The 23,150-nt window shown below is 39.0% G+C and overlaps 2 protein-coding genes across 2 annotated transcripts in view; one reads left to right on the forward strand and one right to left on the reverse strand.

Moving 5' to 3' along the window:
• Positions 1–7,452: 7,452 nt before the first annotated feature.
• NALF1 (NALCN channel auxiliary factor 1) overlaps positions 7,453–23,150 on the reverse strand; it is a 504,959-nt gene continuing 489,261 nt past the window's right edge. The window contains exon 3 of the mRNA XM_084519005.1: positions 7,453–8,154. Coding sequence (XP_084375131.1) covers positions 7,859–8,154 — 296 coding nt within the window. The 3' untranslated portion in view covers positions 7,453–7,858. The remainder of the gene's footprint in view (positions 8,155–23,150) is intronic.
• Positions 21,012–21,752, forward strand: LOC311436623 (uncharacterized protein). Its single transcript, XM_084519006.1, has 3 exons — positions 21,012–21,165; positions 21,248–21,312; positions 21,381–21,752. The coding sequence occupies exons 1-3, from the start codon at positions 21,134–21,136 to the stop codon at positions 21,623–21,625; spliced, it is 342 nt and encodes a 113-aa protein (XP_084375132.1). The 5' UTR covers positions 21,012–21,133; the 3' UTR covers positions 21,626–21,752.

Here is a 23,150-nt window from a genome sequence, read left to right on the forward strand (position 1 = left end):
TTTTCTTTTCTTTTCTTTTCTTTTCTTTTCTTTTCTTTTCTTTTTTTTTTTTTTTTTTTTTTTTTTTTTTTTAATATTTCTACTTATATTTATAATCCTGTGTAAGTTTTTGCATATTCAAACCCTGAATGAAGCTTGTTAGATTTAAGAAAAAGAAAGGTCTATTAAATCAAAGCTCAAAGCTTTGGCTCATCATGACTTTTGCATAGAGCTGCAGCTAATTGTTTGACTAACCACTTGGACAAACCTTTGGAACATTTCAATCTTTCAGCTGTTCACATGCTTAGTTATCTTATCCATGTGAGTTTATAAGTGTTCAAAGGGACTTTGGGCTTTCCAAAACCTCCTTGATGTCAGTGGGAAAACTTGCACTGAAATTGGCAGGCTTTCTTCCATGGCATTAATCCTAGTTCCATCTAAATGAAAAACAAGAGTCCCAATGAGCTCAGTGGATCTGTGGACTAGTGATGGATAGAAAACTGGTGGGACAACAACATCTCTCTGTTAATGGAAAAAAAATAATATTCTGCACATATAGCAAATTTTAATTGTAAAAGAGCTTTGCACCTTATCAAATGCATTTTATTTTTTTCAGAGAGCTTCTCTTCTAGTGCTAAAATATGTCCTAGGTCAGACTAGTGACTCTGATGCTCCATCAGAGAAACAAAAAGGTGGAGGGAGGGAAGTGATAAAGAAAAGACAATATTATTTCTTTGCTCTTACTGTCTTCTCCAAAACCTACAAGATCTTTTTCCCATTGTTCACTGGCTTGAGATCTTCCAATGGATACAGTTGCTCTGCTTTCATTTCAGTAGTTTTCCTAGCAAGCTGATTAGTACCCGACAATAGTTAAGTACCAATACTACATAGGAGCCTGTAATATATTATCCAATAAGGTGCTAAGTGCTCATCACCATCAAATAAAATGATTAGAACTGAGTATACTTGGTTGAAATCCTGTATTCCCACTGCAAATTATAATCAATGATGTAAAAATTATGTAATGTTACTAGGTTATTGCATGCTTAATTTATAATCTGTCAAAATTCCTCAGAAGAGGAAAAATAAGAGTATCTCTCTCCCACATGAGTGAAGTAACCAGACCTTGCATATGTTTGCTGGGCCAATTAATAGTTCATGAATTTGAGTCTACTAGAGAAACATCATAAAATAAACAGATAAAATTATATTTTTTTTCTCTCTTCCTTTCATTAAAGGGTAACCAGATGATTAGAGCACTGATGTTCATCCAGGTAAAACTCATTCACTGCTTTTCAGCTGTCATGGTGTTATCATTTCATCCTCCATCTGTATGTTGTGCTAAAGAGTTGGTATAAAAACCCAAATACAGAAAAAGAAAACAAAACCCATAAACATCTCAGAAATGTGAATTCCTCTTGAAGATAGGTGCTTCCTTGATATTAGAGAACAGTCGTGCAAAGGCAGGACTAAGGTAAAACTGTTCTAAGACCACTAGCTTAGGTGAGACATTCCTCAGTAGCTTCCCCTTCCTAAATTACCAACTCTTATTGTGTATCACACTTCTTCCAGCTTGCTTAATTTAGAAATTTAGATTCACTGGTTATAAGATACAAGAGTTTCATGCTGTGATGCTCAGTATTGTCTGACATAAGAGATATTTAAATAAATATTGCAGCAGTGTTTTAAGACATCATTTCTCTCTGCCAGGTGGCTTTATCCCCCTGACAAGAAAGTACCCTTTTTGTTTCTTCAGTTTTATGGTTACAGTCTCAACAGAAAGGTATGTATGCCTGTGTGACAAATGTCCCTGTTGGCAATCTTGTCTTCACAAGTGCTCCTCATTTTGCACTTGGGACATCATGTCTTCCCTTCTTCAAAACAATAAATCCTACTTCAAAACAATAAACCCTGGCAAAAGCACATAGATGGGCAGCAGGGAGCAGAACCATCTGAATTGCTGCAGTTCAACAGTGATTTATTGTCAAATTGCTGTCCCTTCTGGTGAGCTAATACTTGGTGAGAGAATAGTGAAAGGTTTTACTGGTGGTAAAATCTTCATCCTTACCTGGAGGGCTGGTTGCAAAGCCTGCATATTGTTTTAATCTTATTTCAATTGTCTGTGGAGTTCAACACACATTTCTCTCAAAGTACACTAGCAGATCCACTGATCTTTTTTATGGGGTCCTGGCAGAGATTGAAGATATGAGTAGGGAAAGTGCAGTCCCTCCAAAGTGCAAATTGTGTCATTGTGCATTTGTCCCAGAAATGAATGTAGGAATGTAGTATTAGGAGAAAGAATCTAGTGGCTCAAATTGAAGCAAAATCATCACTTTGAATGGAGATGTCTGAACCATAGCCAAGGCCTCCTGTGCTACTGACACCCTGCTGGAGAACTTTTCACAAAAGTCAAGGTTTTGAATGAAAAGTTCAGAAGAATAATGACTAATATAGTAGGAGGCAGGATGATGGAATGAATAACCAAATATACCCCTTCCTCCCCCATCCCCCCATTTTTTTTTTTTAAATTTTCTTATTACAAAATGTTTTTCTGTTGCTGGAATTCTACCTGGAAATTTGTAGTCTATGGTAGAATGCAGTAATTTTGCCCTATTTCTTTTACAGGTCTTATCCTTTGTTTTGTTTTTACTCTACAGTATGCTGTAGTACTCATAATAATTGTGGTGAAGATTTACTTGTGTGTACCTGTCTCTTAAAAGTGAACTATTTCTGTATAGATATACACCTACGTATGATTCTTTTTTACATCTCTATTTTGAAGAAATATATTTTTCAAGTTGGCTCAAATCTTTTATTTATTTATTTAATTATTTTTATTTCCTCACCCACAGTAGTTCCTCCTTTCCTGTGATCCCTACAGGGACAGCTAGAGCTTGTTAACAATTGAAAAAAAAATCTGGAAAATTTAGAAGTGTTCAGCACTTTTTCTCAGAGTTGTTGCAGAATATGTATTAAATATATATGCAAATTAAATCCTTCAGTTGAGATGATATGTGTTCTAGTCCTATTTGCCATCCAAAAATCTAATTTTTATGAAAACTATCATAGTCAGAGATGAACATATCATTTTTCCAAACTTTTCTAACATAATGCTGTTTCTTGAAAGCTACTGTCAGACAACAGAGCCTCTCTTTACCACAGAAAGGCTATTTAATTTCATCTCAGCACTGATAAGATTTCTGCTAGCTTGTCCTTTGTGCTCCTAGCAAAATTTTGAATCCCTCTTCCTCCAAACTAATAATAATGTAGACAACAATAATAAACCAGAACCATTCACAATGTATCATGGCCAGTCTCTAGTCAAGACTAATTTTACTAAGGTTGAACCCAGTGATCCTTTGTTGGTGCGCTATGCCCACGAGCAATTCCTGAGTAAAGACTATGGGACACCAAATGTAGACCTATATGCTACAGTGAACTTTTTGTAGTTGCATGCTTGTACCTGTAGCAAGGCCCACTGAAGCCAGCATAGTTGAGCCTAGCTCTAAGCCTGCCTGCGCAGAGCTCATTGCAGGGTCATAGTACTAATGAGATGTACAGTGAAAGCTGCAGTAAGGACCAGGCCCCCTCAGAGTTATCTTCCTTAGGCGGCTCTTCACCTAAGGAAGGAATTTCACAATCTTGAAATTTCCTAAGGTATATTGGTTTCACTTTCCTTTAAGCTACCTCTGCTTGGCAGATGAGATTTGTTTGTTCTTCAGGCAGTCACTTAAGACAGGTTTCACTCTAAGCTTGTTTGCATGTACGTAAGCTGTCTTCAGCTCTTATGATGAGCAGATATCTTCTGTGCAGGGAGGCAACATCCACAAAAAGGACATTATCATAACAAACACAAAGAGAGCAGAAGACAATGTCCTTGTCCCCCACTTTTTAATAAAATAGTATAACTATATAAGCTAAGAGTCACATGATGTACCAGATGAAACCTGTCAGCTCAGCTATTTGATATCCAGCTCTCATTCTTTCTCTTTTAATAATTTAGAATAAGATTATTTTTAACCCTCAAGAAGGAATTTATTGAAAGCTTGTGTTTGGTTTGTATATATTGTTCCATATATTCTTTGGCAGCGGATGGCTTGGTTTCATCATTTATAGAAATAATACTTCATTCTAACTTCTTGTTTGTTTTTGTCATTAAATTATGGTGTGCAGAACCTCCTTCACCTGCCATAATTAATAATAATAATAATAAAAAAAAACAAAAACAAAAACCTGTCTCTTTAATGAAAGAAAAATATCAATATAATGCATTACCAAATGCAAATGCAATAAGGAATAACATAGCTCTGTTTATGTTATATGACATTTGGCTTAGAAGTATTAACATATTGCACAAAATCTGGATTCTCCCTATTGCAGAAGATAAGACAACAGAAGACATGGGAAATATCTCTTCTTCCATATGATTATAAAATAAATATTATTATTATTATTATTTTTTTTTTTCCTCATCAGTAATTTGCAGAAATATTCTAGTATTACTTGCTTGTTAAGCCAGTTCTTTATCATGTATGTATTAGGCATACAGTACAAGGAGAAATGGAACAAGATGGCAGTTATAGCAGTGGCAAGATGCAAATTTATTCTGGCAAAAAAGTAATATGTGCACAATATCGAGCATGCTTAAGTTTGTGCCAGGAAAACTATTACGAATGAGGAATGGATGGAATGAAATTTTGCATCATACATGATTACATGTTGCTTAACTTCATAGAAGAGTCCTGGTCTACTCCTGATATCCCAGATGCCACCAAGAGAAGCTGTATACCACACTGCTGGAGGCAACATATACCCCAGCAGCAGTCATCTCTACAACATGACTCTTTGTTTTAAGAATTAAAGAAACAAACCTCAAAAAAGATGACAGAGAAAAATTACAGATAATTGAATTGCAGGCACTGACTCCAGATGAGAAGGGGAGGAATTTACTTCATCTTTTGAATAATAATTGAAAATCTGCAATTGCTTCCTGCTTCTTTTTGCCCAACATTAATTTGGCTACTTTATTCATGTAATGATGTTGTCACTGTTTTTCCTCGTATCTCTCATATTCTATGACACATGACTGAGTGTAGCCAAGCAGTCATATTTTTCACTGACACCACTTGAAAACATTTTAATAGAAAAATAAGGATGAAGGATGAAGAAGAGCAGGAGAGAGGAAAGTAAATGCCTTAAAATATCTCTCTACATTAATTCACCATGAGGCAAAACAGAAATAATAACTCTTCTTCATGTGCCAATTCACTTGGGATGAATCCGACTTGCTAGTGTATTGGTACAGTATAAAAACAGATGATAGTGATTAATGGTGTGAACAAAAATCTATGAGGAACATCACAGAAATGGATGTTGGATGGCCTTTGCACAGCAGAGGTAGATAAAGGTTATAACAAACTGTTTACTGACCATGTACACTTGAATTAAGAGGTCAGTTGAACAAGAGCTCACCTAGTAAGAGCTTTCTCAGTAGTGTGACTCAGCTGTTTTACAGTACCAGAGCACTGCCCAGTTATTGCTCCATCACTTTTCAATAATATCTCTATCCTTTCAAAAGTCTATATTCTACCATTAGTTAAGGCTTTTTCGTTTACATTTCTGCATTTTTCCCACTTTTTGCATCAATTCAATATAATTAATACGTGTCTCTAACAGAAAATAAAATAACTGAAAAGCACCATGTTTTATTGAACAAAATATACCATATGGAAGGAAGGAAGAGGAGAAATTATAGAAACAAACCAGTGCTGAAGAATTTTGCATTAGCTGGTGCTTTTTGTTGTTGTATTTGCACAGATCATTTTAGGCTCCTCAGTCTGGGTTATAGTACAACACTACTAGAACAAATACTTTTGCAAAATATTTGAGCTTTTGCAGTTTAACGTGCATCTTGAACCGCTTAAGCAGCATGGTTATCATATCCTGTTTTTTTTTGTTGTTTTGTTTTGTTTTGTTTTGTTTGTTTGTTTGTTTTTCTTCCCCCTCCAGAATTTAACAGACCATAAAGTGTATACAAAAACACATATTATGCACCAGTGATTAAATGTTCTTACAACATTAATATTTATCAAGGGGTATTTCATAGCTAGAAAGTAGATAACTATATTTGATTTCCTAAGAGAACATTTCCTATAGTTTTCCTTCATCTCCCAGCTACACAGCAAACATCTCTAAAGTGCACTTCCCAAGTGTAGTTAGAGAATAGGAAGGAATGTATAGTTTTTAAAAACAGCCCTTATTAACTTTTCCTTCCATTGATTCTACTGTAAACTCTAAAAAGCCTTTTTAAAAAGCAAACTCTCATACACTCAGCAGGTGAAATGTTCCCACAAAAATAAAAATAAAAAAAATTAAAAGCCACCCCAAACAATGAAAAAGCAGAAGATTACAATCTTTTCTCTTGACTACTCATATCCTAGTATATCTTTATGGTTTTATTGCACATTTATGAAAATGGTTGTCCTACATATATAAAACAAAATAGTTTATTTATCTGTGCTAACACATTCTTGTGCACCCTTAATAACTAGAGTAACTTTCAACCACATGTAGATTTTAGAAAAACAATGGAATTAAAACCAAAAATTACTGTGTTGTAGATGCCAAAAGGCTTCTAGTGTAATTTTGAGACAAAAACACTTGGATTTTGGAAGCTCTTTGCTCCCATTCCTTATGGAAAACTTCTGGTTATGTGACAGCAGGAAAACTCAAAATGTAATTCACAATGAATGCCAATCCTTCACCTCCAATATGAAGGCTTCCCAACTACTCAACTTGCTGAGCTTAACTGGTTATACGTAGCATGTCTAAAAGAGGCTGCTCCTGTTCAACTGACCAGTGAGAAAGGACTGGACTTCTTCAAAATGGGTATTGGAGCAACAGTTTGTTATATATTTTTTACATTTTTAACTGTCCGATCCCACCTTGTAAGGAGAGCACTTATTTGTTCAGCTAAAAGGAACCCCCTTCATGCTCCTTTTGGGTTTGCTCAGTCAACTGGTTTGTGCAACAGTGGCAGAGGCACACTGGAATTGTGTACCCGTTCATTGTGATTACACAAACAGAAGCAAGTGTATGTTGTCTGTAAGAGGAGATGGGGAGGGAAAAGGAGATGAATGGTTCCCATGGGTAAGAGGACAGTTAAGTTTTTTGTTTGTTTGTTTGTTTTTGTCCTTTTTTTTCTTTTTCCTTTCTTTCTTTCTTTCTTTCTTTCTTTCTTTCTTTCTTTCTTTCTTTCTTTCTTTCTTTCTTTCTTTCTTTCTTTCCTTCTTTCCTTCTTTCCTTCTTTCTTTCTTTTTCTTTCTTTCTTTTTTTTTTTGATTTTATTTCATTGCTCTTTTTGTGTTTTTTTTTTCTTTTTTTTTTTTTTTCTCTTTTTTTTTTTTTTAAATTTTATTATTATTATTATTATTTTGTTGCTATGTCATGGAACCATAGCAGTCATTCCTCTAATAGAAACTGACAGGACATAAAAGACAGAACTATCAGATGAACACACACAATGACTAGAAATATATCGACAGAGAAAAGACTTAATTTAGCTTTGAGAAACCGTCCCAAAAATAAAATCCTGTATTAACAAGTGCAAAAAACAAACCGAAAAGAAACTCCAAACATTAAAACACAGTGTATAAAATGGTGTGAGAAATTTAAGTCACCATACAGCCTTTTAGTCAATAAAAAGCTGTGATCTTGTGTCCTTGTTGTTTGGGCAGTGGCCCATTCTTTTCTTTTTACCCAAATGGTCATTCAAGAAGAGATCTGAAGGTAAAGCACTCAGTCATTGCTATTTCTGACTGTAGTCAATAGGGCCTCTTGAGTTTCTATGATATAAGATGAATCCATTTTTCTGTTGTTTTTATTCCTCATTGGTTGAATTATCTTCCAAAGTTGTTATGCCTCCAAAGCCCAGTCCCGTTGAGTTCTGTGCTGCTGAGACTGTAAGTACTGTATGTAAGAGAATTAATACAAGAACACACAGTTTAAGTCTGCTGTTACACAGTCTTGATGCTGATGAAACTGTGAGTGATGTCCTGTGACATATTGTTGAGCCACTTGTTTTTGTAGTCCCTTTGGATTGATGATCTGATAATAGTCCCCATCTGACATCACAGCATTCTGGTTCTGCATTGGTTGGATAGTTTTCATAGAGCCCTGTAGGTTAAACACAATGAAAAATAAGCATCAGACACATAAAAAAAGATGTCAGAAGTTGGCAGGTCAAAGGAACATTCGATAGCTTAGATACCTTAGCCTAAGCTATTGAATCCAGATATTTCAGTTAGCTTCAGGCTCTCAAAATCTACTCTCTTCAGCTTCTCTATCAAAAAGCTTGCCATTTTGCGTAATTAGGGATATGCATAGTTTAGGAAGCAACATCACATAATCACAGGAAGCAGTTTAGGAAGCAGCATCACATGATCACAGTTGAATGATAATTCAACAGTGAGCACGGTTGTAGGAAGAAATGAAGCTAAAAAACAGTCATTGAGTTCCTCAACAAAATATGACATTTGAATTCTTCCTTTTTGAGTGAATGAAGTAACAACTAATCAAAACAGACATTTTCACAAAAATTACTGAAATTATTGCTCCATCTGTGAGAACATACCAATAATATGGAATCAATCTATGAAAAGGTAGACATAAGAAATATTGGTATACTGACAACACTGACAGTGTTGACTGTCAAACCACTACAGATCTGACAGTTTCAGAGGAATTTTCCAATCAGAGCTTGCTTACCCTTCCTCAGCTGAGTTCTTCTAGTGGGGAGGATCTCTTCAGTGTATCCCAGAGGTGAAAAAAAGCTTTTATTACAGTGCATTAATTGGATCTCCTGATATTTCTTACTGTAGAAGTAGGTAATTTCCGTCTTTGGAACTTTACTGAATTACTTAGCCTGATCTCATTACACATTTTTATAATGTTAGAGGAATTCTGTCTTTTCCAGATGACACAACTGTCTTTTTGAAAATTGTCAATGTTGTATATATTACTGTAAAGGACAGTAGCAAAACCAGAGTGTTCTGTTTACTTCTCATATATCTTTAGTGATAAACTAAAAGAACCTAATTTAACCCATACAAGAATGTCTAATATAATGGACAAACAACTTTTCTCCATTTAAACTGATGTTGGAATAGATTTTGTAGTAGCTACTTACTCTCAGATGTTGTGAGGTTTTACTAAAAAATAACTTGCGCTGAAATTTTGGGATTAAGATTTTGAACGCAGTTTCTTAACTGCTATAATTTATAAACTACTTTTTGTAGTAAGAATTACATTTTGTATAAAGCATCACAACAATCACATTATTTAAAAAAAAAAAAAAAGCCAACAAGCTTAGGCATAATTTTCTTAGATCCATACTGTTTGAATTATGTGAATACCTTATAAAGAAAACCAACACATCTTAAAATAAAATTGAACTCTTTCATTTCTACTTCCATAATATGGATCTTAAATTAGAAAAACAAACAAACAAACAAACAAACAAAAGCATTAGGTATGCTGAGCATGTTAAAATGCAGATTAAACCTAGACTGGCAGTTTTATTCCATAACGGAATAATCCCCCAAAATGTCATATATGAGTCCATATGAAGTTTATTTTATTTTGGCTTCAATTAAGTTTATGAAGACATAGGAATGAGAACAGTTCATTTGATGTCATATAAAGTCTGGGTTTACTCTGTAGGTGACCTAGTGTTCACCAGCGCAGAAGAGCTCATTAAAAAGATCAAGACTGGAGGAATCCTAGATTGCAGTGACCACACCCCAGTCGAGTTCGTGATCTTGAGGGATATGGGCCTGGCTAAGAGCAGTCAGGACCCTGAAATTTAGCAAAATGAACTTCCAGCTGTTCAAAGAATTAGTGGATGAGATCCCATGGCATACTGTCCTTAGGGACAGAGGATCTGATCAGAACTGGCAACTCTTTAAGGATATTTTTCTTAGAGCAGAGGAGCTCTCTATTCCCATAAGTAACAAATCAAGCAGAGAAAGTAGGAAACCAGCATGGCTTAAAAAGGAACAGCTGGTCAAACTTAGGCAAAAGAAGGAAATGTACAGACAGTGGAAGCAGTGTCATGTGTCCTGGGAGGAGTGCAGAAATGCTGTCCAGAAGTGCAGGGATGGGATCAGGAAAGCCAAGGCACTGTCAGAACTAAATTTGGTGAGGGATGCAAAGAATGACAAGAACAGGTTCTACAGGTACATTGGCCACAAAAGAAAGACTAAGGAGAGCTTACCACCTCTGACAAATGAAGAGGGAGAACTGGTAACAACAGACATGGAGAAGGCAGAGGTACTTAACAACTACTTTGCCTTGGTCTTCACTGGCGGTTAGGTTTCCCACATCTCTCGTGTCCCCAGACCTCTATGTGGGTGCTGGAAGAGCAGAGTCCTTCCTACAGTAAAAAGCAAGTTTGGGATTTTCTGACACAACTTAACAGCTACAGATCTATGGGGCCTGATGACATGGATCCCAGGGTCCTGAGGGAATTGGCTGATGTAGTTGCCAAGCCACTCTTCACCATATTTGAAAAATCATGGCAGTCAGGCAAAGTCCCTGGTGACTGGAAAAAAGGAAACATCGCTCCCACTTTAAAAAATGGTAGAAAGGAAGATATGGCGAACTACAGAGCAGTGAGCCTCACCTCTGTGCCTGGGAACATCATGTAATGGATCCTCCTGGGGGAAAAGCTAAGGTACATGCAAGACACGGTACATGCAAGATCCAAGACAGCCAGCATGGTTTCACCAAGGGTAAATCCTGACCAACCTGGTGGCCTTCTTTGAGGGAATGACTGCATCAGTTAACGAGCGAAGATCGACAGATATCATCTCCTTGGAATTCTGTAAGGGTTTATCATGGTCCCACAGGATGTTCTAATCTTTAAATTTGAAAGATACGGATTTGAAGGGTGGACCATCCAGTGGGACCTTCCAGTGGATAAGGAATTGGCTTGATGGCTGCACCCAGAGAGTAGTGCTCAAAAGTTCTATGTCCAGATGGATGCTGTGGTGACAAGTGAAGTCCCTCAGGGGTCTGTCTTGGGACCAGTGCTTTTTAGTATCTTAATCAGTGACATAGATGATGGGATTGAGTGCACCCTCAGCAAGTTTGCAGATGAAACCAAACCGAGTGGTGCAGTTGATACCAAAGGAAGAAGAGATACTGTTCAAAGGGACCTGGACAGGCTGGAGAAGTGGGATCATGTGAACCTAATGAGGTTCAACAAGTCCAAATGCACTTGGGCCAGGACAATCCTGGACAGGAGTACAGACTGGGAGAAGAACTCATTGAGAGCAGCCTTGCAGAGAAAGACTTGGGGGTTCTGGTGGATGAAAGGCTCAACATGAGCCAGCAGTGTGTGCTTACAGCCCATAACGCCAACTGCAGCCTGGTCTGCATCAACAAAAGGGTAACCAGCACGTCAAGAAAGGTGATTGTTCCCCTTAGCTCTGTCTTTGTGAGGCTCCACCAGGAGTATTGCATTCAGGTTTGGGGCCCCCAGGACAAGAAGGATGTGGACCTGTTGGAGCAAGTCCAGAGGGGAGCCACAAAGATGATCAGAGGGCTGGAGCACCTATGAAGAAAGGCCGGGAGAGCTGGAGATGTTCAGCCTGGAGAAGAGAAAGCTCTGGGGTGACCTCATTGCAGCCTTTCAGTACTTAAAGGAAGCTTTAAAAAAGAATGGAGAGGGACTCTTTACTCAAGTAGATCGTGATAGGACAAGGAGAATGGTCTTAAACTAAAAGAAAATTAGATTAAATATTAGGAGGAAATTATTTGCTCAGAAAATGGTAAGGCACTGGAACAGGTTGCCCAGAGAGGTTGTGGATGCCCCATTCCTGGAGGTGTCCAGGTTGGATAGGGCCTTGGTCAGCCTGATTGACTGGGTGGCATCCCTGCCCATGGCAGGGGATTGGAACTAGTTGATCTTTAAGGTTTCTTCTAACCTGAACCATTCTATGATTTTATGAATCTTTGATTCTATGATTCCCTGATTATAAGATTCTATGAAATAATGCTATTTTTTTCCACAAATTTGCAGTCAGACACACAAAACAGGTTACCAGACCTCAAAAATTATTAATTTTATTATTAACACAACAATTAACTTGTTTCATATTTTTAAAGAAATTATCTTATAATTTGGAATTTGTCATCATTTATTGCAAATATCATAAAGCAATCTTATTGCTAGTGTCATATTTTCTGAGACCCATCTTTTGTTTTTTGTGTGCACAAGTTTGGTAACGTGGTAATGTACTGGAAGTAGCTTGCAAAGTAAGTCATAATGTGATCTGTTACGTTACTGCAGTAGCTCAAACTATTAGCAGTAATTGAAGAGACAGAGGATGCTTAATGCTTTGATCCCACTGAGGCTTGCTAACTGTTCCAACTGTATTTCCTGCCTTTCTTTTTACAGGAAAATTCAGACTTCCTTTGGTATCAAAGATTATATATACAAGTTGACAATCAAAAAGTATTTAAATAGTTCTTCTGCACTTACTGAATTACAAATAAATTGAAGGCAACTCCACAGTCAAAACTGCATACAACTTGTTCCTTAATGTAAAATTAAATTTCCTCTTTATTTCAATTCAGCAATTGTATTTAGGCTTTGACTTTACAGTTACATATTTAATAATCAATTAACTGTAGAACCACTGTTCATGACAGTTGCTGAACATTTAGATAAATTCAGTCAGAGCTTTGGCACTGAAATAAAAAAGCTTCATTATTGTGCTACTCCACATAGTCTATTGTAGCCATTGTATCTATGTTGGTCTCTTGGAACTAACCACTCACTCTGATTAGTGAGAAGGTTACAAACCTTACCAGAAACCCTGGAAAGCTAGTAATTTTAACCTTGGAAGGTTACAGAAAAAAAGACCATTTTGTTCTTTTATGTGGATACAGAATTCATGAAAAGAAATTTAAAAGACACCTTTATCCAACAAACCACCAAGACTCACCTTCTCCTCTTCTGCCTTTGTAGTTCAATTTGCAGGCATCGTTCCTCTGTATTACTTGAATATTTGGTAATTATATTTCTGAGGTTCACCTTTCATTACTGGCTCAAAGCTTGCTTTAATTTTCACTTTTCACTTAACATTCTCAGCTCTGTATCTCCATTCCCCAAGTTTTCCCTGCACTTTCCTATATTCCACTAGCAGAAACCTTAGTCCATACATATCTTGGATTTTTCTTTATTTTGGTATCAGAGCATCTTCCATACAGACATGCTGTCACTCATGAAGGTCATATAAAAGCAATCTCTTTGCTTTGTAACAAGATACTTTTACTCATGTACATATAATTTTAATGATCAGCATGCAGTGATATCTGTAGGAAGTGTGTGTTATTAATTTTGATGCAAGGCTTAAGGCTACTCATTTGGCTGAGATTATGTTAATGGAGACATAACTATAGACAAATCCTATGTATCCTGCTCAGATGAATCATACTGAAAGAAAAAGGAATGACAGCACAAGCATCATTCATTTTGTGCTGAAACAGTTTTGGTGGAAAAAAAGGAAAGTTCAAGCATGTTCTTATACTGGAATTGAAGTCAAAAAGACTCTATCTATATAAGCATGGTTTGTTATGCTAGATCACCAGCTAACTCAGAGAATGCTGTGGTTTCTGCATGAGTACTTGCATTTCTGTAGCACAGCAACCAGCATGTAGATTTACATGTAGATTTCTGTTTTATTTTGAAAGATATACCAAGCTGGTGCCTGAAGAAAAGAACATGAGCTAGAAGAATAAATCAGAGAGTTCACCAGAAGTTTTAAATGCTCCAATTTGCACAAAGTAAATAGCGCCTGCCAAGAAGAATCCACCCAGCAGTGACATCATTGCATCAGAGAATTCCAACATACTGCATGACATTTCTCCTTCTGAGGAATTATTTCTGAGATTTCAATATTAGCATTTTCCAACTACAAAAGGAAAGAAAACTCATTAGACATTTTTGACTAGATTTAATTGCTTGCTTAGATCTGATCTGGAAGCTAGATCGCTTTGATCTTATCCAGATGGTCCTCTCAATTTCCAAATTTCTGTGTCTGTGACACATTATGATGCTTCTGTTCAGATATATATTTAAAAACCCTTCATATTATAAAAAGCAATACATTTAAATGTAAAGCATAGCTTAAAGATAAGTAAGTTATACTTTAGTCAAACAGAATATAAACCCACCCTCTTTTAGTTTAAATCCATTACTCCTTGTCCTGTTACTACACTCCCTGATAAAAAGTCCCTCTCCAGCTTTCCTGTAGAACTCCTTTAGGTACTGGAAGACTGCTATAAGGTCTCTCCAGAACCTTCTTTTCTGCAGGCTGAACAACCCCAACTCCATCAGCCTCTCTTCACAGAAGAGGTGTTCCAGCACTCTGACCATCCTCTTGGCTCTCCCATGGACTCACTCTACTAGGTCCATGTCCTTCTTGTGGTGGGGGCTCAGAGATGAATACATCACTCCAGGCGGTGTCTCATGAAAACAGAACAGAGCGGGAGAATCACCTCCCTTGACCTGCTGACCATGCTTGTCTGGATGCAGCCCATGATATGGTTGGCTTTGTGGGCTGCAGGTGCACATTGGTGGCTCATGTTGAGCTTCTCATCAACCAACACCTCCAGGTCCTCCTCAGAGCTGCTCTCAATTCATTCTTCACCCAGCCTGGATTTGTGCTTGGGATTGCCCTGGCCCAGGTGCAGGACCTTGCATTTGACCTTATTGAATTTCATGAGGTTCACACAGGCCCAGTTCTCAAGCTTGTTTGTGTCCCTTTGGATAGCACCCCTTCCCTCCACCATGTCAACCACACCACTCAGCTTGGTGTCATTGGTAAATCTGCTGAGGGTGCACTGCATCCCACTGTCCATGTCACCGACAAAGATGTTAAACAACACCTGTCCTAGTACCAACCCGTGAGGAATTCCACTTGTTACTGATCTCCACTTGGACATTGAGCCATTGACTGCAACTTTTTGAGTGCAACCATCCAGCCAATTCCTGACCCACTGAGGTGTCCATACTTCAAATCCTCATCTTTCCAATTTAGAGACAAGTATATTCAGGGCAGTGTCAAAAGCTTTGCACAGGTCCAGTCTGATGATGTCAGTTGCTCTTCTCCTATCCAACAGTGCTGTAACCACATTGTTACATCAGATTAACCAGATTAATCTGATGTAACCAGATTGTTACATCAGAAGGCCATCAGATTTGTCAGGCACAGTTCATTCTTAATAAAGCCTTGTTGGCTGTCAGCAATCACTTTTTTCCATGTGCCTTAGTATGGTTTCCAGGAGGATCTACTCTTGCTGGGCACAGAGGTGAGACTCACTGGCCTGTAGTTCTCTAAGCCTTATTTTTTTCCCTTTTAAAAATGGGCTTGATGTTTCTCCTCTTCCTGAACTGCCACGACTGCACAAATATGATGGACAGTGGCTTAGCAACTTCACCAAAGAATTCCCTCAAGACCCATTGATGCATCTTATTAGGTCCCATGGACTTTTGTATCTCCAGGTTCCTTAGATGTTTTCATAGCTGCCCTTCCCCTACTGTTCTTCACTCCCACAGTCTCTGCTTTTGCCTTCTGGTGCTTGGTCTGAAGCTCTTGCTGGTGAAGACTGAAGCAAAATAGTTATAGAGTAACTAAACCTTCTCCATATCCCAGGTAACTAGGTCTCCCATTTTCTTCTGGAGAGGGACCACAATTTCCCCAGTTTTCCTTTCATCACTGACGTACCTATAGAAGCCTTTCTTGCTCTTGATGTCCCTGGAAAAATTTAATTCAATTAGGCTTTAGCTTTCTAACCTGATCCCTGGCTGCATTGCAAATTTCTCTGTATTCTTCTCAGGCTCTCTATCCTTGCTTCTGCCCTCTGTAGGTCTCCTTTCTCTGTCTGAGTTTGGCCAGGAGCTCCTTGTTCATCCATGCAGGTCTTCTGGATTTTTTGTCTGGCTCCCTCTTTGTTGGGATTTATCACTCCTGAGCTTGGAGGAGATGATCCTTGAATATTAACCAGCTTTCTTCACCTTCAGGGCTTTATCCCATAGTGCCTACATCCTTCTATTCCAACACTCCAGTCATGGGAGTCATCCCACCACATCTCCGTAATGCCAATGAGGTCATAGCCCTGCAGGTGTACATACATCTCTAACTCCTCTTGTTTATATTTCCTATGTTGCATGAGTCAGCATAGAGACACTTAAGTTGTGCCCCTGATGAAACTGAGTTACTGGCTGGCATGGCTGGACTTCCTTTCTGCTGCTCTTCAGGTGCTTTCCTGCTGACTCTCCTCCAGACTTTGAATACCTTTCACTGACTCTGGTGTCAAACTGGGAGGAGCGGGATGGACTGAAGTTCCCCTCCCCTGGCAACACTAGTTTAAAGCCCTCATCACTAGCTTGGCAATTCTATGACTGAAGATGCTGTTCTGATTCTCCGATAGGTGGACCCTATCAGTCTCCAGTAGACCAGGTTGGAGTTGGACTCAATGATACTTATGGGTCCCTTCCAACTTGGTATATTCTATGATTCTGTGATTCTACATATGGGAGAACATTCACACCATGCCTTCTAAGCAACTAAAATGTTATTCTGAACACACAAAATTAGCAGTCTGAATTAATATGCACTTAATGGAAAGATGATGGAGCAGCTCATCCTGGAGGTCATCTCCAAGCATGTGGAAGATAAGAAGGTGATCAGGAATAGTCAGCATGGATTCACCAAGGGGAAATCATGCTTAATCAATCTGATAGCCTTCTATGATGGGATGACTAGCTGGATGGATAAGAGGAGGGGAGTTGAAGTGGTCTACCTTGACTTCAGCAAGGCTTTTGATACTGTCTCCCATAATATCCTCATAAGCAAGCTCAGGAAGTGTGGCCTAGATGAGTGGATAGTGAAGTGGATTGATAATTGGCTGGATGGCAGGCCTCACAGTATTGTGCTCAGCAGCACTGAGTCTGGTTGGAGGCCTGTAGCTAGGGGTGTCCCCCAGGGTTCAGTACTGGATTCAGTATTATTGAGCTTATTCATCAATGACCTGGTGTACTGGGTCTGGCTGGAATGTTAACTTTCCCAGCAGCAGCCCATTCAGTGCCGTACTCTGTACTTGTAGCTGGAACAGCAGTGTTATCACACCAGTGTTGTGTCTACTGCTGAGCAGCAGTGGCACAGCATTGGGCCTTTCTCTAACCCTCCTAGGGGGTGGGCAAAAAAGTGAGGAGAGAAACATCACTAGGGCAGCTGACCTAAACCAATCAAAGGGATATTCCATACCATGTGGTGTCACACTCAGCAATAAAAGGTGGAAACAGGAAGAAGAGGGGAGGGGTGGGCTCTCGTTGAGAAGACGTCGGTCCTCCTCTCGAACACCGGCTGCATGCGTTGAGGCTTTGCTTCAAGGACGTGGTCAATCATCGCTCATTTGTGGGAAGTAGAGAGTAATTTCTTTCCTCTGCACTTCCATATAGCTTTCATTTATTTTGTTTGTTTGTTTTCCTCCCTTTTTCCCCTTTCCCTTTTATTTCCCCTTAGTTAAATTGTTTAGTTCATGGTAGTCTTTATTTAATTATTATAATTATTTCCCTTTAATTAAATTATCCTTATCTCAACCCGTGAGTTGTTCTTTGCTTTACTTCTCCCCCTCCTTATCTAAAGGAGGGGGAGTGAGAGAGCGGTTGTGGGGTTTAGCTGCCCAGCATGGTAAAACCACCACACCTGGATGATGAAACAGAGGGCACCCTCAGCAAGTTTTCTGATGACACAAAGCTGGGAGGAGTGGATGATACCCCAGAAGACTGTGTTTCCATTCAGAGGGACCTTGACAGGCTGGAGAGATGGGCTGAGAGGAACCTCGTGAAGTTCAACAAGGGTAAGTGCAGGGTCCTGCACCCCGGGAGGAATAACCCCAAGCACGGGTACAGGCTGAGGGCTGATCTGCTGGACAAGGTCAAAGGAGGTGATACTCTCCCTCTACTCAGCATTGGTGAGGACACATCTGGAGTATTGTGTCTAATTCTGGGATCCCCAGTAGAAGAGGGACATGGGACTACTGGAATGAGTCCAGAGGAGGGCTGCTAAAATGATTAGTGGACTGGAGCACCTGTTGTATGAGGACAGGCTGAGAGCTGGGCCTATTTAGCTCGGAAAACAGAAGACTGAGGAGAGATCTCATCAATGAATATCTAAAGGAAGGGTGTCAAGACGATGGAACCAGGCTCTTTTCAGTTGTAACCAGTGACAGGACAAGAAACAACGTGCACAAACTGAAGCACAGAAAGTTCTATCTGTATATTAGAGATTACGTCTTTACTGCAAGGGTGATAGAACACTGGAATGGGTTGCCCAGAGGTTGTGGAATCTCCTTCTCTGGAGATATTCAAAACCTGCCTGGATGCCATTCTGCACAATGTGCTCTAGGTGATTCTGCTTGGCAGGGAGTTGGACTGGATGATCTTCAGAGGCCCCTTCCAACCTCAGTCATTCTATGAATCTGTGAAAAATTAGAGTGATTGAAAGCACATCATTTATATGTCCCCTCCCTCTTCTGACTCCTTTCTTTCTTCTTCTGCATTAAAAAGAGTTCTGTTCTGGACAGTAAACAAGACAAAATTAATTCTTCTCCTGGTGACAATAGACCTTTTCCGATGTCACTGTTCTTAGGAAATATTAGAGGGTGGCATGCTGGTGTTGGAAGAAACTAATGCAACAAATCTCTGCCATATTGCTGCTTACCATATTCCCATCCTGTCCATAAAGGAACTTAAGTGTTCCATGAAATCCTATTGCATTTATTACACAGTAAGAAGTGTGAGGATGTGGCTGGTATTTTCTGCCTGGTATTTTCTATTGGGTGATGGTCCAGTAGACCATCAAACCATGCCACAAAGCACAGAGAGGCCATAAGTCTTGGTCAAGACAAAGAAAGCCCTTAGCAACATATATCTATTTCGTCATGATAAAGTGCTCCAGACTTGTCACATAGATGACGGTTTTGGGACTGTTTGCCCTGAAGCTAGGGTAAGGTATGTCTGTATTACCAAGTAGTTTTGGGCAAGAGAAGATGCATATAATGAATAAGCTGGTGTTGAGTATTTTGTGTCGACACTGAATGCACCAGAAAGCTTTATACCTCACTGTAACTCTAGTGGATTCTGAAGTTCAAATGCCCATTAGTAGCACGAAGTGTGAAAGTTATGGTGCTGTAGCATGTCTCCTAGCTTAATTTAATACAAAGGAACCCAGTTTACATCCTCGAAGATGCCTCCTCATTTCAAGCAAAACAGAAAGGAGTATAAACAACAGATTTGCTTCAAAAGTGCACTCCTGAATTACATTGCTAAAGTGGATGCAGCTGCAGTGCTGGTGTTGACAGCACATTGTGGATGCTTTAGGAAGGGCCTCATAGATGGAGGAGGTAATATGCTCTCTCTCTGGACATCTCTATTAGTAATTTGGTGGAGATTGATATCTCAGTTTTCCTGTGTTGGGGAAACTGCAGGCTTGAAAGGATGATGTTTGCTGTAAAGAAAACATTTATGGCCTCTGTGTGCTTTCCCTGTCTCCAATGGGAGATGGCATCAAACCAGACAGAAACAATTCTCAGGTTAGACCAGTTCCCAGGCCATCTGCTGGACTGCACTGTCCTGAAAGGTATAGGAAAAGCAGGAGTTGTGAAGTATTACTACAGTGCTCTGTACCTAGAGTCATACATTTTTCAACTTTTTTTTTTTTTTTCACACACAAAGAGCATGTGTGAAAGAAATCTTCCACATCTTCCATTTGCACTTAGAAAAAAGAAAAGATGACTACATATATGAAGGAAAAGATAGACAAGAAAACAATCGGACTGTTTTCTTTCATACCAGTGACAACACACTGGTTTCATAGGAGTCAAAATTAAAAACTTGACCTGAAACTTTGCATAGGATTCATTCATTGTCTGTTACGTGTTCATATATTTGGCTAAACTCTACTGCCATTTCCCTTAAACAAGATTCTCTTTTGCATTAGCAAAAATTCTAGATGCCAGAGCTGCACAAAGAAACATTACATGAAACCACTAAAATTTTTAATCTTATGGATATAAACTCCAAAGATCTAAAATGAGAACAAATATATTTAATTGCAATGTATATGAAAAACTGTATGACATAACGTTGCCTAATGGAAAGACTGATTTCTTTACTCCTATTCACTAGAAAAAAAGTAGGGGGTGGGGATGGGGACAAGGCAAGGACACGAATGGTTTTCTCATGGAAATGGTTTTCTAACCCCATGTTTCTATAATCAGAACCACATCGTGTTTCTGATTGTTTTGGTTACTCTTCCTCCTGATGTACTCTCCTTCTTTTGCACTTCAGCTATCCTATATCCTCACATGTATATCTATGAAATACAAATTCCAGTGACACACAAATAATGGAGCATTTCCTGGCCTGTTCCCAATATCATTTTCATTGGAGATACACCAGTAAGATCTTCTCATACTAGAATACTTCTTACTCATTTTAGTAGTACTTTAGAAATTTCCAAGTCATTAGTAATCTATATTGAAAACTACATCTCCCCTTCCCCTTCCCCATTCCCTTTCCCATTCCATTTCCTTCCTTCCTTCCTTCCTTCCTTCCTTCCTTCCTTCCTTCCTTCCTTCCTTCCTTCCTTCCTTCCTTCCTTCCTTCCTTCCTTCCTTCCTTCCTCCCTTCCTCCCTTCCTCCCTTCCTCCCTTCCTCCCTTCCTCCCTTCCTCCCTTCCTCCCTTCCTCCCTTCCTCCCTTCCTCCCTTCCACCCTTCCTTCCACCCTTCCCCTCCCTTCCTCCCTTCCTCCCTTCCTCCCTTCCACCCTTCCTTCCACCCTTCCACTCTTCCACCCTTCCACCCTTCCACCCTTCCACCCTTCCACCCTTCCACCCTTCCTTCCACCCTTCCTTCCTTTTCTCCCTCCCTCCCTCCCTCCCTTCCACCCTTCCTTCCACCCTTCCACCCTTCCTTCCTCGCACCCTTTCCATCCTTCCACCCTTCCACGCTTCCTTCCTTCAACCCTTCCATCCTTCCTTCTACCTTGTAAAATTTCTTGGGGACAAATCACCAGTCCTATGTTGTTTTCTCATCACATGGACCTTCCAAGGTAAGATAAAAGCTCCGCTTTTTTTTTTTTTTTTTTTTTTTTACAATCTCCGGTGTACTTTTATTTATTTATTTTTTTACAGTTTCCAACATCAAGAAATACCCTGTCCAGAAAGAAAACAAACAAACGGACAAACAAACAACATACGTGAGTTCTCTGTCCTACTTTTTTGCTATTTTTGTCGAGCCGGCCTGACATTTATTGCTTTCAAACAGATGCGCTCGGATTTGCCAAGAGCCGCTTTGTTCCCCCGCCTCCACTAGGTGCTGCTCGCCGCGGCGGCAGGGGCGGGAAGCCGGCAGCTCGCAGCCGCAGCGCACGGCCACGGAAAGTAGCCCCAACCTCCTACACGGCGGAGGTCGGGTACCGGCGCGTAACCCTTAGATGTACATCACCCTCGGCGTTGTTTTCGACATCAGATAAAGCCAGCCATCGCCAGCATACATTTTCTCGTGACTAGCTTTCCATGGTTTATAGAAATGCTTTGTAGAAATCAGACCTCTGTCTTTCCAGTAACCTAAATCTCTTCTGGACGTTAGAGGAAATAATCTGTTACCATGGAGAAGAGAAAAAGAAGGCCTTACTATTATTTCTGTGACCTTATTATTATTATAAAACATTATTAAATAATAGGAGAATCCACAATTTTTTCTTGTGTTTTCAGTGACAAATCATTCTATAAGCAGAGGGTTTTGTCTCTTTCTTTCTTTCTTTCTTTCTTTCTTTCTTTCTTTCTTTCTTTCTTTCTTTCTTTCTTTCTTTCTTTCTTTCTTTCTTTCTTTTCTTTCTTTTCTTTCTTTCTCCAGACAACATTTTATAATTAAGTGTTTCCTTTAACTAGCCAAAAAGTCCTGAATTAATTTCATGAAAAAAAAAAAATAAAATCTGCCATAACCAAATTCATTTCCTGTTAGATTTCTCTGGGGAAAAAAAAAAAAAAAAAAGAGAGAGAGAGAGAGAATTTGAAAAAGCATCTGTATCTGAGGGATACCGTCACTGTCAGGAGCAGCAGAGATATTCAAGACTGATTTAAATGAATGTGGGTTTGTGGCAAAATACTGTTCATGAGGAATCCCTGAATATAAAGTTTGCTTCTGCTGTGTTTCCTGTAACAGAGCTCAAAATTGAATAGCTTCACAGTGAACTTAGGAAGAAGGGAGCATCTAAATATCAAATAGAAATACTTTCAACATGACCCTCATATTTATTTATTTATTTTGCCAATGAGTTTCACCCATCCCAGGAAAAGCAGAACCAGTAATGAAATTCCCAGAACATCTGCCAGAAGGGAATTCACAAAAAATGCAGTAAAAGGTGTCCCTCAAGACATGTGGGACCTACTTTTGGTTGCTTTTCTGCAAAAGGAGTTCAAGTTAGCTGTCAAGCCACAAACTATTCAGAGGTATTTTTTCTACTGTTGAATGGGCTGCACTTTGCATGAAATAATTCTGTTTATGTTAAGTTGCAAATAAATGTAATTCCTTAGTCCCATAGCAGATATTAGTATAGTTTCTCATTGTTCAGTGGAAAGATGTGACCTTACACTGAACTGCTGATCAATAAGAGGGTGCCAATGGGCATGTATTCCAGAGAAAGTTTGAACTGCATCCTCATCATCTTTTCATGCACACAGCTATATAATGTCAACATGCTGACTTTTATGAGTCCATGGATATGAGCTTTGAAATCCTGATGTTAAGGGAGCTGATTTGAGAGGACAAAAATTCCAACCAAGTATTAGTTAGTGTACTGTGATTTGAGAATCACATTTATAATTACATGTATATCATAATTATATTTTAAATGCTTGCAATAATACCTTGGTTCCTTCGACATTCCATGCACTAAGTAACTCTCAGCTCTGTTGATTACATACATCAGATCTTCATTGACTACATTGAGATCTACATTAGATCTACACTGACTACTGAGAGCTTGTTCATAGAGTTTAAGCATAGATACCTACACTATTAAAATCTGCAGTA

The sequence above is a fragment of the Aythya ferina genome, assembly GCF_964211825.1.
Source record: "Aythya ferina genome assembly, chromosome: 1".
NCBI lineage: Eukaryota > Metazoa > Chordata > Aves > Anseriformes > Anatidae > Aythya > Aythya ferina.